Source organism: Sinocyclocheilus rhinocerous, unplaced genomic scaffold (assembly GCF_001515625.1).
Source record: "Sinocyclocheilus rhinocerous isolate Xijiao unplaced genomic scaffold, SAMN03320098_v1.1 scaffold652, whole genome shotgun sequence".
In the NCBI taxonomy this organism is placed as follows: Eukaryota; Metazoa; Chordata; class Actinopteri; order Cypriniformes; family Cyprinidae; genus Sinocyclocheilus; species Sinocyclocheilus rhinocerous.
In genome coordinates this window covers 104,258-119,670 of record NW_015642060.1, presented here as the reverse complement: position 1 = coordinate 119,670, position 15,413 = coordinate 104,258, and the positions used below count along the sequence as shown (strand labels likewise).

The 15,413-nt window shown below is 36.6% G+C and overlaps 2 protein-coding genes across 2 annotated transcripts in view; one reads left to right on the top strand and one right to left on the bottom strand.

The window, feature by feature from the left end:
- The window catches only part of opn7d (opsin 7, group member d), a 56,699-nt gene extending 44,979 nt beyond the window's left edge, over positions 1-11,720 (bottom strand). The window contains exon 1 of the mRNA XM_016572487.1: positions 11,545-11,720. The gene's annotated coding sequence lies outside the window, so the exon portion shown is untranslated. The remainder of the gene's footprint in view (positions 1-11,544) is intronic.
- LOC107755592 (ras and EF-hand domain-containing protein homolog) overlaps positions 3,967-15,413 on the top strand; it is a 36,490-nt gene continuing 25,043 nt past the window's right edge. The window contains exons 1-2 of the mRNA XM_016572482.1: positions 3,967-4,044; positions 11,534-11,697. Coding sequence (XP_016427968.1) covers positions 3,967-4,044; positions 11,534-11,697 — 242 coding nt within the window. The remainder of the gene's footprint in view (positions 4,045-11,533; positions 11,698-15,413) is intronic.

The following is a 15,413-nucleotide window of genomic DNA, read 5'->3' as shown; positions in this document are numbered from 1 at the left end:
GACGCGGAAGTTTCAACAAAGGATAAATGGATTTCCAGCACTGAAAATCGCGTGCAGTAGCTCTGCTACTAAATGTATTTAAAATGGGTATCTCTGTACAGCTGTCGCGTCCGGTGTAGACACCGTGTCTGTGTGTGAGCAAAGAAAACAATCAGTATAAATATAACGATCAGTAGCCTATACTAAACATCGCACATCCTGCCATGTGACTATCGCGGGTGCGCGATCGCGATATCGATGCTGAAACGATATATCGTGCAGCCCTACTTCCTACCATGTAACAGTACAAACATGGATTGCTGGAAAATTCCATCAGTGGCAGGGAAAAGGTCATTATAAAAACTGCTCTTACAGGGATAAAATCGCTTGCAGGGGGCAAATATTGGCCATTTAATCCCACTGGTCACAATAGTGACCGCTAATAAGGTTTACATTTAGAAAGCTCTAAAAATCTTACTGACTGATGTTTTAGTGAATTTCCTGCAAATTTGGAAAAAATAAAGGGTCTCAATATGTGCAGTATCACATGATTAGTGCAAATTGTCACATGACCAGAGCAGTTTATTTCCTGTTTGCACCATGAGAAGGTGATGACTGCATCAAAGCTCCAGAACAAAAGGCTCGTAAAGTATGTTAACATAAAGATATGACAAAGTATTAATATATGAAGTTTTGTTGAGTGTGGTCATAGAATGAGTAAAGATATTGATGGTCACAACTGTGACCAGTGCAGTGGGATAACAGTGAATTTAGGTATACATATAAATCCAATTGCAGTTGTTAGTGAAGGCTGCACTAAAATGTTACAATGAAAGTAACCATTTTGAAATATATTGATGTTTTTTTGTATTTTATCTCAGTATTCCTATCAGTGTTGTATAAGAGTTTTTTATGCATAATAGTGACCCTAGAATGTGATTAAACAGTTTAAAATAGCTGGGCTGAGATATTTCTGCAGTCATCAATATTTCTATAATATGTTAATTCAGTATACACATTAACTCACCGGTCACAATTGTGACCGACCATAAAACACAATTTTCACACACTTTTCTAAAAGAATTGAAAAAAAAAAAAATTATTATTGATTATTTAAAAAAGTTTCAAATGACACATCATCTGGATATTTTCATGTCTGGAAAAAATTTGGGATTAAACGGGTTAATGGAAAAGTTCATTTCTAACCCTGGACAAAGTACATACAAATTTCCTGAAAACTTCCTGATAAAACCTCCCCTCTGTTGCATCATTGGTTAATGTGCTCCCATAAACAACTGAGTTGAACTGAATTGTACTGAGCAGCTTGAAAATTCTGCTAATCATTTCATTTTGTGTTCCATTTAAGTAAACAGTGTTTGGAGCAGCATGAGGGTGACTGCGTACTGATGTACTGTATTTTCTGAGCTCAAAGTAATGCCTTTTAGGTCTGTTCCTTAAGTGACCAGTGCCCTGTTTGGATATCTACAGGTCTCTGAACCCTGCTATCTCCTGATCTTACCATAAAACACAATTTTCACACACTTTTCTAAAAGAATTGAAAAAAAAAAAAATTATTATTGATTATTTCAAAAAGTTTCAAATGACACATCATCTGGATATTTTCATGTCTGGAAAAAATTTGGGATTAAACGGGTTAATGGAAAAGTTCATTTCTAACCCTGGACAAAGTACATACAAATTTCCTGAAAACTTCCTGATAAAACCTCCCCTCTGTTGCATCATTGGTTAATGTGCTCCCATAAACAACTGAGTTGAACTGAATTGTACTGAGCAGTTTGAACATTCTGCTAATCATTTCATTTTGTGTTCCATTTAAGTAAACAGTGTTTGGAGCAGCATGAGGGTGACTGCGTACTGATGTACTCTATTTTCTGAGCTCAAAGTAATGCCTTTTACGTCTGTTCCTTAAGTGACCAGTGCCCTGTTTGGATATCTACAGGTCTCTGAACCCTGCTATCTCCTGATCTTACCAAATCAAGCCTGGAGGTGCAGTAAAGATGAACACACTCAAGCAGAACTGTTCAGCCTGGGGCCCTCGCTTAGTAAATCCAATCTTTGTTCATGGACCTTTTTATCTTTATTGGAATTTCTGAAGGGGAACATGCAGTTGCAGTTGCAATGAATCACAATCATAGGACATTAACAGTAGTTAAATCATGATACTGTATAATTGAATGTGTTTGCTGGCCTCATGGAGATGTATTTCTAGAGTTCATAGGCAGAAACTCCATAACCGTTAAGATGCAGTCACAAAAAGGTCCACTGTCAGCAGTGATGTATGAAGCACAGCACACACAGAAGAAACTTTCAAACCAAGCAGCTCTCTGCTGGTCAGCGCATTGAATTCACATTCATCTTGAACATGAGCAAAATCGGTGTGTGGGACTTTTTTGCCCTCACGTGAAACTCCCCAGCAATATTAAATGTGACTGCACCTTTACACACAACACAGCTCAGGCTACATTTGGAATAACATACTTCAATAAATGTTTATTTTGAGTCAATTTACTTTGCGTGTGGCCTCCCCATTTATGTTACACTGCCCTGAACCTGGTAGTTTGTAACATTTGGGGGCTCGTCCTTGAGTAACTGGAAGGTATGTCCAGTATTTTTGATCGTTATTGATTGGGTAGATTCCAAAGTTTTGGGGAGAGCCATGCAAATTTATATTACTTTGGGGAAGGGTAATGTTTTCTTAATTTGGAAGTAATTTTTTTTTCTGGTGTTGGAGAGGAGACATTAAGTAAGCAAATATAGATTTGCTGGAGCTCACTGTGACTGTTTGACTTGGAGTAAGTATGGCATTGTGTTGCATTTGTTTGATCGAAAGAAATGAGGATTGTGCGGTTTAGACCGCTAGAGCTTCATATCAGCCCCATGTTAGGTATAGAGCGATTAATGCTGTTTGTTATTTTAGTTTTTTGTTTTAGTTTTTTTGTGTTTGGTTTGTCGGACGCCGGTAGACTGCTTGTGGTGGCAGTTGAGCTGCATGTGGGCGCACCGAAGAGGTTAGGGTTCAGTTAGTTTATTTAATTTTACGGGGTAGCTCTTAAAACTCTTTTTTTTTTAATTATCCTTTACGATTTGCAACCTCTGCCAATATCCTGTTAATCAAACACAAGATCAGGAAGACATGGTGACTCGATTTTACATAATTAGTTCCTAGTTATTTTGGTCGAATTCGTAAAAATTTATAATGGATAATTTGGAGGATTTTTTTAGCTGCTCCTACGAAGAAAAAACTTGACGGTCTCACAAAAGATCAGTTGCGTAATGTGAGTGAATATTTTGGTATTGAATTGGCTTTACCTAAAACAGCTAAATTAAGACAACTTCGTAAAGCTGTTAAAGAAAAATGAGTGGAAAGGATGGTTTTGACTTTGTATGCGCAATCTGATGTGGAGGTAGTGGCACCAAAAGGAGCTTCAACTCCGCTTGTGGCAGAGGTAAGAAGTGATTTGGGAAATTGTAACTTAACGTTTGAGCAGCAAAAAGAATTGTTAGAAATTAGAAGTAAGGAATGTGCATTGGATCGTCAATTGGAAAGGGAAAAGGAAAAAAGTAAAGAGCGAGAACGTGAGCGAGAGTTTGAAAAGTTTAGGGCTCAACACAAATTAGAAGAGTTGAAATTAGTGCAAGAAACGGAACGTCTTAGATTGATTGCTGAGGGGGAAATGCCAGGTGTTGGTTCTGAAAATTTACCAAATGATCAGCCAGATTTAAATACTCAGTTCTCCAATATTGCAAATATGGTCAAATTTGTACTGAAATTTAACGAAAAAGACCCAGATGTGTGTTTTTTTTTTTGTTATTTGAAAACATCGCTGAGGCTAGAGTGTGGGATGATGCGGAGCAAAAGATCAGTTGCGTAATGTGAGTGAATATTTTGGTATTGAATTGGCTTTACCTAAAACAGCTCAATTAAGATAACTTCGTAAAGCTGTTAAAGAAAAATTCGTGGAAAGGATGGTTTTGACTTTGGATACGCAATCTGATGTGGAGGTAGTGGCACCAAAAGGAGCTTCAACTCCGCTTGTGGCAGAGGTAAGAAGTGATTTAGGAAATTGTAACTTAACGTTTGAGCAGCAAAAAGAATTGTTAGAAATTAGAAGTAAGGAATGTGCATTGGATCGTCAATTGGAAAGGGAAAAGGAAAAAAGTAAAGAGCGAGAACGTGAGCGAGAGTTTGAAAAGTTTAGGGCTCAACACAAATTAGAAGAGTTGAAATTAGTGCAAGAAACGGAACGTCTTAGATTGATTGCTGAGGGGGAAATGCCAGGTGTTGGTTCTGAAAATTTACCAAATGATCAGCCAGATTTAAATACTCAGTTCTCCAATATTGCAAATATGGTCAAATTTGTACTGAAATTTAACGAAAAAGACCCAGATGTGTGTTTTTTTTTTTGTTATTTGAAAACATCGCTGAGGCTAGAGTGTGGGATGATGCGGAGCACACCTTCCTGTTGCAGAGTGTTTTAGTGGGCAAGGCACAAGAGGCTTACCACGTTGTAAAAGAAGCGGTGCTCTAGGCGTACAAATTGATCCGGAAGCCTATAGATGGCGTTTTAGAGGTTGGAGAAAAGGGGCAAACAAACTCACGTAGAAGTCGCGAGGGACTTAACGGGTCATTTCAATCGTTGGTGTGCTTCTGCGGGAGTGGACACTTTTGAGAGTTTGTGCGATCTAATGGTGTTGGAACAATTTAAGAACATAGTTCCTGATCGTGTAGCCACTTACGTAAATGAGCATAAAGTGAAGTCTGCAGCCGATGCAGCCTTTCTTGCGAAGTTTTAGTGGGCAAGGCACAAGAGGCTTATATTGCCCTATCAAAATCTCAACGAAAGGTATACCACGTTGTAAAAGAAGCGGTGCTCAAGGCATACGAACTGGTTCCAGAAGCATATAGACGACGTTTTAGAGGTTGGAGGAAAGGGGAAAAACAAACCCACGTAGAAGTCGCGAGGGAATTAGCGGGTCATTTCAATCGCTGGTGTTTCTGCAAGAGCGGACACTTTTGAGAGTTTGTGCGATCTCATGGTATTAGAACAATTTAAGAACATAGTCCCTGATCGAGTAGCCACTTACATAAATGAGCATAAAGTGAAGTCTGCAGCCGAAGCAGCTGTTCTTGCGGATGAGTTCGTTTTAACTCATAGAGGCCATAATGATGGTAATCGCAGAGAGTTTCGAAATGTTAATGGAATCCGATCTGTTAATCTGGAAGGTGATCAGAATCGAAAAGTAGACCCGAGTTCCATGTGTAATTATTGCCTTGAAAATGGACATTGGAAGAGGGAGTGTCCGGTATTACGAGGCAATAATAATAAATCTATTCCCAAGCCTGTAGCTTTAGCCTCTGGAAAGTTTTGTCATTATTCTGATACATCTACCGACACTCTTATTAGTAAATCTGCGACACTGGTGAAAAATGAACAAGGTGAAACTCAGACTTGTGTTGAGGTAACGACGTCTGACTATGGTCCTTTCATCACAAGCGGTTTCGTTTCCTTGGTGAATGATTCTATTAAAGTGCCTGTTAAGATATTGCGGGACACAGGTTCATTGGAATTGTTTATATTAGAGTCTACATTACCCTTTTCTTCTGAATCAGGCGTGGGTAGTAATGTCTTGATTCGAGGAATTGGGTTACAGACTTTCTCTGCGCCCTTGCACAAAATCCAGCTGTATTCAGATCTTGTGCAAGGTGAGGTTGTGATGGCCTTGCGTCCTTCTTGCCTCGAAAGGTTCTGATGTTGCGGATGAACAACCTTTGTCTGTACGGGTTGTTTTGCCTGCCCTCCCTTCCCTTTCTGTTAATGAACTAATTTCGGCTCAACAACATGGCTCTAGTCTGGCAGATTGATTTGCCTACAGCACTTTGTGTATATGGGTGGAGGTTCAGTGCCCATCGTGGTGTTTTCCGATCATAATCCCCTTATGTTTCTGCGTTCCTTGCATAATGATGCTGAAAAATCAGCTTTGGTCACAGGTATAAATTTTTCTCTAGAAAAATTGTCATTTGTATTCAAATAGAAAACAGTCTTTACTGTATTTTTGATCAAATCAATTCAGTCTTGATGAGCATAAGAGACTTCTTTCAAAAATATTTAAAAAATCTTACCAACCCCAAACTTTTAGAACAATTTAAGAACATAGTCCCTGATCGAGTAGCCACTTACATAAATGAGCATAAAGTGAAGTCTGCAGCCGATGCAGCCTTTCTTGCGAATGAGTTCGTTTTAACTCATAGAGGCAATAATGATGGTAATTCGATCTGTTAATTCGGAAGTCGATCAGAATCGGAAAAAAGAACCGAGTTCCACGTGTACTTATTGCCTTGAAAAGGGACATTGGAAGAGGGAGTGTCCGGTACTACGAGGCGAGTATAATAAATCCATTCCCAAGTCTGTAGCTTTAGCCTCTGGGAAATTGTGTCATCATTCTGATACATCTGCCGACTCTCTTATTAGTAAATCTGCGACAATGGTGAAAAACGAACGATGTGAAACTCAGACTTCTGTTGAGTTAACGACGTCTGACTATGGTCCTTTCATCACAAGCGGTTTCGTTTCCTTGGTGAATGATTCTATTAAAGTGCCTGTTAAGATATTGCGGGACACAGGTTCATTAGAATCATTTATATTAGAGTCTACATTACCTTTTTCCTCTGAATCAAGTGTGGGTAGTAGTGTCTTAATTCGAGGAATTGGATTACAGACTTTCTCTGCGCCCTTGCACAAAATCCAGCTGTATTCAGATCTTGTGCAAGGTGAGGTTGTGATGGCCTTGCGTCCTTCTTGCCTCGAAAGGTTCTGATGTTGCGGATGAACAACCTTTGTCTGTACGGGTTGTTTTGCCTGCCCTCCCTTCCCTTTCTGTTAATGAACTAATTTCGGCTCAACAACATGGCTCTAGTCTGGCAGATTGATTTGCCTACAGCACTTTGTGTATATGGGTGGAGGTTCAGTGCCCATCGTGGTGTTTTCCGATCATAATCCCCTTACGTTTCTGCGTTCCTTGCATAATGATGCTGAAAAATCAGCTTTGGTCACAGGTATAAATTTTTCTCTAGAAAAATTGTCATTTGTATTCAAATAGAAAACAGTTCATTTAAATTGTAATAATATTTCACAGTATTACTGTCTTTACTGTATTTTTGATCAAATCAATTCAGTCTTGATAAGCATAAGAGACTTCTTTCAAAAATATTCAAAAAATCTTACCAACCCCAAACTTTTCAGCAGTACTGTATTTACCGAATAAATTCCTAGATGTATCTAGGAAAATCGTTTGACCTTGCATCAACAAGTCTTGTAGCTGAACAATTTGTGAGAATATTGTTATCACAAAACACCTCAAAGGTTTCTCTGGTCACTATGACATGCCTGACCTGTCTGACACACTCTCACTCCAGACCTAAAGCAGCCACTGCCAGTTACTAGCAAACTGAGTCCATGAGAGTGTTCTGTTTTGTGATCTACAAATTACATTAGCAACCTGAAGGGAACACCGCTTCTGTATCATAATCTGGATTAGATGTTTATCGTAGCATATTAGGCTTTACTTTGCATTAAAAATAAACTATACTGTATAAACTGTGCAGTTTAGTGATCATTATAATATGACAGACAAACTCGAACAGACAAACTCTTAGTGAGTTGTCCCCAAAATCCCACAGTTGTTTTAAATCAGAAACATCTATGCAATGTACTGTATATGATCAGAAGCCCACACACTGCCTGTAGGAACAGATCGTATTTCATCCATAAACACCCAGAGACATCCGTTTCGTTGTGTGTCAGTGGACAGTGAGCTCTCGTTGTCTCCACACACCAGTGAACCGAAACTGTCATCTGGCTGTTGGAGATCAGTTTTCAGCCTTTTCTACTATTGTATCTCCTTTTTTATATATAAGATCTCTAACTCTATCAGTTTTTATTATGATTTCAAATTCTACACTGATATTTAGCTGGATATTGTGGTTTCAGTACACTTAAAAATTAATGATAGAAAATATACCTTTATGTATAAAAATTTCGGTTTGCATGGGATTTCAGTCAGTGATTTTCAGTGAATACTGTAATTTCAGTCAACACAAAGTGACACATTGGTCCATACTGAAGCGGTAGCTACGTACATCACATCATCTTGACACCGCCTAAAGAGCTTGTCCTTCAAATGGCTCGACACAAACAAGAGGAAGTCTTCTGAGAGAAACCACAGAAAGAAACCTGCCTCTTAAAAATAAAGGTCCTTTATTGAAATCAATAGTTCCATGTAGAGCCTTTAAGATCCATGGAATCTTTCCATTACACAAAAGGTTCTTGATAGTAGAAAAAGGTTCTTTAAACTTTTAAAATGTTCTTATACTAAGATAAACTTCCCCTAAAAGGTTCTTTGAGGAACCCAAAATGGTTCTTCTATGGCATCATGGAGAAACCCCCCTTCTGATTTTAAGAGTGTGGAACCTTTCCATTGCACAAAAGGGTCTTTATAGTGGAAAAAGGTTATTTAGGTTATTCTAAAATGTTCTAGAAAAAAAGAGGATCTTTTAAGAACTGACAACTGATTCTTTGGGGAACCAAAAATGGTTCTTCTATGGCATCACTGTGGAAAATCCCTTTATTGAGCCTTTATTCTTAGAAGTTCAGTAGCAGAGAACAGAATAAAGAGGCACCAGTTTGTGTGAATGCAGTCAGAGCGGATTGCACAATGGACATTACTCAAAAATAATCATGTGAAAATACATCTGGAGTTCGCCAAAAAGCATAACAGTGACCCATTTAGGAAATAATTTTGTGGTTAGATAAAACAAAGTGGTTTTCAACCAAAATGTAATGCAATGTGTGTGGTGAAAATCTAAAAGTGCCCACTGCATCCAGTTTTTATCAACCGTGGACAGTGGTCAAGGCTAAATGAACCCATCTGAGAACGACTGAGAATCTTTTGCAGTTTGAACATTTTGATCACCCAGCAGCATCAAAAGGGGTGGTGTGTTGCAGTGGTTAACCCTCACGGCTGAAGACTGGAAGGTTTCTGGATCGATGCCCCCAAGAAGGGAGCTATAAGTCAACAGCACTGTGCCCTTGAGCAGGGCACTCAGCCCCGGGTTACTCTAGGGGGCTCGTCCTTGTAATAAAGCTCATGGTGTCATACTGTGGTCACATGACACTGCAGAAACAACAGCAGCTATAGTCGAGTGCCAATAAATTCTGTTACAGAAGTATATTTCGATTTTATATTTACAGTAAAGACATTTATAATGTTACAAATGTTTTTTTTATGCAGTTCTTCTGAACTTTCTGAAAAAAACAATGATCATGGTTTCCACAAAAAACAATATTAAGAACAAATAAATATTTCTTGAGCAGCAAATCAGCATATTAGAATGATTTCTGAAGGATCATGTGACTCTGAAGACTGGAGTAATGATGCTGCAAATTCAGCTTTGATCACAGGAATAAATTACATTTTAAAATACATTCACAGTTATTTTAAATTTTAATAATATTGCACAATATTACTGTTATTTTATCTGTTTATCAATTTTATCTGTTTTTAATGCATTTTTTAATAAATGCAGCATTGGTGAAGATAGACTTTCAGGTAACACTTTGCAATAAGTTTCCATTAGTTGTATTACCTAGCATGAACAAACAATAAACAATACATTTATTACAGTATTTATTAATCTTTGTTAATGTTAGTTAATAAAAATACAGTTCATTGTTAGTTCATGTTAATTCACAGTGCATTAACTAATGTTAACAAGCAAATTAAGATTAATACACGCGGTAGAAGTATTGTTCATTCTTTGTTCATTTTAACTAAAGTAGTTAACTAATGTTAACTAATGTAAAGTGTTACCGACTTTCAAAACATCTCACCAAACATAATCTTTTGAACAAATATATTATTTTTTAGTTTTTGTAAAGTCACACAACATAACTACTTGAGTGAATACATCATCTAAAATATACATTTACATGTACATTCAAATACATTTGAAGTAATCTTGATGCTGAAAAGCATTTTTAATTAACATAATAATATAACAATGTCCATTTTACTTATCAAACAAATGTATCCCAAAAACAATCAGCAATTTATTAGATTTTTTGGTAACACTTTAGTATAGGGACCAATTCTCACTAGTTGCTTATTAGCATGCCTATTATTAACATATTGACTGTTTATTAGTACTAGTAGTTATAAAGCACATATTCTGCATGATCATATTATGCATCCCTAATCCTACCCAATACCTAAACTTAACAGCTACCTTACTAACTAATAATAAGTAGCAAATTGGGAGTTTATTGAGGCAAACGTCATAGTTAATGGTTTGTTAGTAGTGAGAAGTGGACCTTAAAATAAAGTGTGACCAATTTTTTAAATAACTGTTAAGAATATTTTGCAACAAAACATCACGTGACAGTAATTAATTTTGGGTTTCAGTGGGTTTCAAAAATAAATTATATAACAGACACCAATATTTACATTTAAAATGATTAGTAATTCAGTCAAATTAGATTGCTTGAAATGCTATATTACTTGTAAACTCATACGAACACTCGCATGTTGCTTGTATTTCAAAGTAAGACTCTGCTGCAACGTTGCAAACTATATTTAGTACTGAATGGAGGACAGTACATTCCAGCAGAGCCAATCGAGCCAATTACTTTCAAATTAGTCTTCTGACGTTTGACAGGGGAGATTTGCTTTTCCTATAAGAGTCATGTATAATGTTATAGGAGATGGTGACGCACGTCAGCAGTCAGGGAGTAGTTTGCTATCATTGTTTGTGTCACAACGTCCAGGCTAGATGCCAAAATGTCCATCCGACTGAAGGAACATGTCATGTGCAAGTCATCGCAGCAAAAAAATGAACGAGACAAGCTATAACATTTATCTTCTAGGGAATTAAGCACAACCTAAATGCTTTGCGATGCCTTGGATGCTTGTTATAAGTAACGTCCCACACCAAAATAATTTTTTTAAAGTTCTGAATCAGAGACAAGTATTATTTCACATGCTCACTCTTTATAATAACACTGGAGTAAAGATGCTGAAAATTCAGCTTTGCATCACATAAATAAATTACATTTTAGAATATATTCAAATAGAAAATAGTTATTTTAAATCATAATAATATTTCACAATATTGCTGTTCACAGTATTTTTTTTGATCAAATCTATTTCATATGTAAGCTCTTACATGTTGGTCTATTTTAGCTTTGCACATAAAACAATTGAAGCAGATAAATGGCATCAGGGAAACTAAACTATGAATTGTAATAATATTTCACAATATTTCTGTTTTTACGGCATTTTTATCAAATGTATGCAATATTCAATGCACGCTCATACATTCTGAACTATTTTTACTTTGCACATAAAACAAACAAAGCAGATAAACTGAATCAGGGAAACTCTGGAAGGTTGCATTCCAAAATTTGTCCCAGTGGAAAAGCCTCTGATTTCAGTAAAACAAGCATGAGGTAACACATCCCCTACTGCTGTGACACTCCAGGTTGGTCTTACCTTCCAGGGAGAGGCTGGATTTCCTCAGCTGCACTCATGGAGGCCAAAGGTGTTCCAGGGCAAAAGCAGCAGCGGCCAAACTCCAGCAGGAGAGGCGAGATGTGTCCGTCCTCAGACTGAGGCAGAAAGAGCGCTGGAGCTCGGAGAGACCCGGCGCGGAGCAAGCCAGCGTCTGACACACATACAGACACACACTGATGGAGAAATGTGTTTCACACTCACACACGCATCCACACAGGAGTAAGGACAGTTCGGACAGACAGTTGCAGAGGTGTGGTGTGCATTGGGCTGGACTCACTCATTCAGCACACACACACACACAATTGTTTTTCCCGTGCGGTGTGGAGAGTGGCTCAGTCCAGAACGCGGCCAGTCCAAGCATGGCAAGAGACACACTGAGGCTTGTTGTCTACCTAACAGCACACTCTCGCTCTCGATTCTCCCTCCCCCTCTGTATCTGTCATTTCTAGCTATATCATACACGTCTCTCCATCTCCTATTTTCTGTCGTTCTGCTTTTATATGTCTCTCCCTTTCCTCCTGTTTCTCTGATTCACTCTCTTTTAGTTGGGTTGACAGATACTTTCCCTGTACTTGTCACAATTTTCCTTTTTCTTGCTTTACCTTTGTTTTCACGAATTACGTATAAAGCATAAATACTGAATACCATGTTAATCATAAGTATGAGATAAACAATTTGGAACATACTCCATATATAACATTAAGTAAATTATGTAAATTATTTTGAAGTACAAAACGAAGTCCATTACATTTCTTTCTTTCTTTTTTTCTTTCTTTCTTTCTTTCTTTCTTTCTTCCAAAGTCTCTTATGCTCACCAAGGCTGCAATTATTTTAAAAACAATAATATTGTGAAATATTACTATTTTTAAAAAAATAAGTGTTTTCTGTTTGAATTTATTTTGCTGTATTTTCTGTGGGGGGAACATATAATACATTTTTAACCATTTTAATAATCAATAAATATATATATTTAATTAACTTAATTGGCATTTTAACATTATTTTCATTACAACTATGCACATTTAACCCCAAAATTCTCATTAATGACAATTATCCTGTTTGGGCAGAATGATTTTTGCAATTAAAATTACCATAAATTAAGCAAATACTAACATTATCGCATACTCATACAATTTTACACTTTTTCATAATTTACATTAAATTAATTCCAATGCATTACTTTTTTGTATTTTTGCATTACTGCATGCTACCAGTACCATTTATATATTTACTTTTATTTATTGTTTGCAATATTATATTCTTGACAGTTTTTGTGAGATCCACCCACCTCACTGGGATGTACAGTAATAAAATAAGCACGATGCCCTGGCTTCAAGTTCAGTGATGCATCCCAGAAATTCTCTTAGGTATTGATCAAAATGTTCGAATATTGTATAATGCTATGAATCTTAACAGCACATGCATTAAAACTTGCAAAGCTGAACAGAACCAGACATGTTTCACAGTGACATGCTCTATTTTTAACCCTCACTGATGCTGTGTTCAGTATTCATTTCAGTAAGAATGATGCATGAAATACGACAGCTGACTCTTCATTTTTTTTTAAACTATCCATTTTTCTACATCAAACCAATGTCAGATCTGAGCTGTCCAATTTATGCTACAGCAGTGTGATGTGAACGCATTCACAACAAGCACAAGGTTCTTTTTAAATACAGCTAGAGAATGCCTGTATGTTTGTGCATGGCCAATAAGTTCCTTTAAAGAGGTTTATGTGCAGAAATTTTGTGCAAAGATGCACAACAAGTACAGCGACTGAACAGGTTAAATCTGCATTATGGTTTCTAATGGACAGTTGAGATGTTTGCAGATGCTTGTCACAGATGGTGTGTTGTTTCAGTAGTTTTCTCCAGCTGTGCTTATCACCTAATTCTCTGTCTGTGCTGCAGGTTCATGACACGGTGTTCACTATGAGAGACATTGTGAGTTTGCTCAAGGGCAGTATGTTTCAATGATCTGTGAACAGATCACAATATACAACTTATTTCATGGCATTTTTAACAGACTCATATTGTTACTTTTACATACTTTTGTAAAATTATTCGACTGGGTACCCACATATATGTGCTTGATCAATTTCCATATGTGGCTAAGTTTGACAGGCATGGAAACTGATGAGGGTTGTTTGTCTTAAATGTTTTGTCTCCATCTAGTGTTTCAGGCATTAAACTACATCATGGCAAAGTAAGTTTTTACATTACCTTGCGCCTGCATAAAGAGCCCACTGGTGTTGTTCTGTGAACATTGTGAAGATTGTTGCAACAGAGATGAATTTAAAAATATTTCTGAGCAGCTGCACATGATGTTTCTGTGATGTAATCATCTTGGAATCCTTGTTTTGAGGCAAAAACATCAATACAAAGACAATAATAGCAAAACAAGAGTGAAGAATAATATCCCAGATCTTATTATGATCTACACACCATTATGACTGCAGAATATACCCAGAGGTCCTCCTCTTCCAGATGGTCCTCCATTGTTGTGTGCTTGTCTCGTGATCCAAACCTGCTGATCTCCAAATCACTGAAGCGGTTTTAGACAGATAGTGCTGGAGACTCAACAGCTCATGCTGGTCTGATGAATTTGGTTGGGGACGTCTGCAGAAAAACATGCTGCGGTAAAAATACATGATATTTATGTAAAAATAAAAGGCATTTTTGCAAATGACATGCTGAAGGAACGCGTGAAGAAATTTGTACAGTGTTCCCATTAAAAATTCATTTTAAATGTAGGCCTATCTTTAACGCTCCTAATGGGAATTCTTTAATAGGATTCCAACATAACACAAAACTCGTTTTTTTTTTAATGATTGCATAGGCTATGACTTTTCATAATATTCCTGACTGTTATCCCATTGGGACATTTAAGTTTAAAGGACCTTTTTAGGGGTTTAAAACTCACTAATTGCAGTTTTTATAGAAGCGGTAATTCTTAGTAATGGCGTTTATCTATCTTACAGAAGGAATGGATAAGACATTTTTGCGGGATTCCCACTGGAACTTCTATTGTAATTTGGAATCAATATGTCGTGATGGAAAATTTCTTAAAGAAAGTTCTTAAGGTTTTATAGGAAATTTTCTTCTAACATGACACAAAAACTTGGGAAACACACACACACACACACACACAATTGTAATATTTATAATTGTTAGTAATACAATCGCATCCAAAATATAAGTTTTTAAACCCTGAAGGAACGCGTGAAGAAATTTGTACAGTGTTCCCATTAAAAATTCATTTTAAATGTAGGCCTATCTTTAACGCTCCTAATGGGAATTCTTTAATAGGATTCCAACATAACACAAAACTCGTTTTTTTTTTAATGATTGCATAGGCTATGACTTTTCATAATATTCCTGACTGTTATCCCATTGGGACATTTAAGTTTAAAGGACATTTTTAGGATTTAACCTAATTGCCTTGGGCTGTTATTATGAAAGCAGTAATTCTTATTAATGATGTTTATTATCTAACAAAAGGAATGAATAAGACATTTTTGTGGGATTCCCATTGGAATTTCTATTGCAGTTTGGAATCAATCTTAAAATATTATAATGGAAAATACCTTAAAGGAAGTTCTTACGTTTGGACACTCTTTATCTAAGCGTGAATGTGTTGATATATATATATATATATATATATATATAAACAATTATATATATTTATATCCTTGTTTTTAAATATTATTAATATATGATTGTTGTTGTTGCTATTAAGAACATTTTTCATTACAAAGAACCTTCTGTGTAATAAAAAAGTTTTTTTTTATTTATTTTTTATTGTTTATTTTAAAAGTGTGTGATCAGGGAAGAATCTGTTCTGTGTTT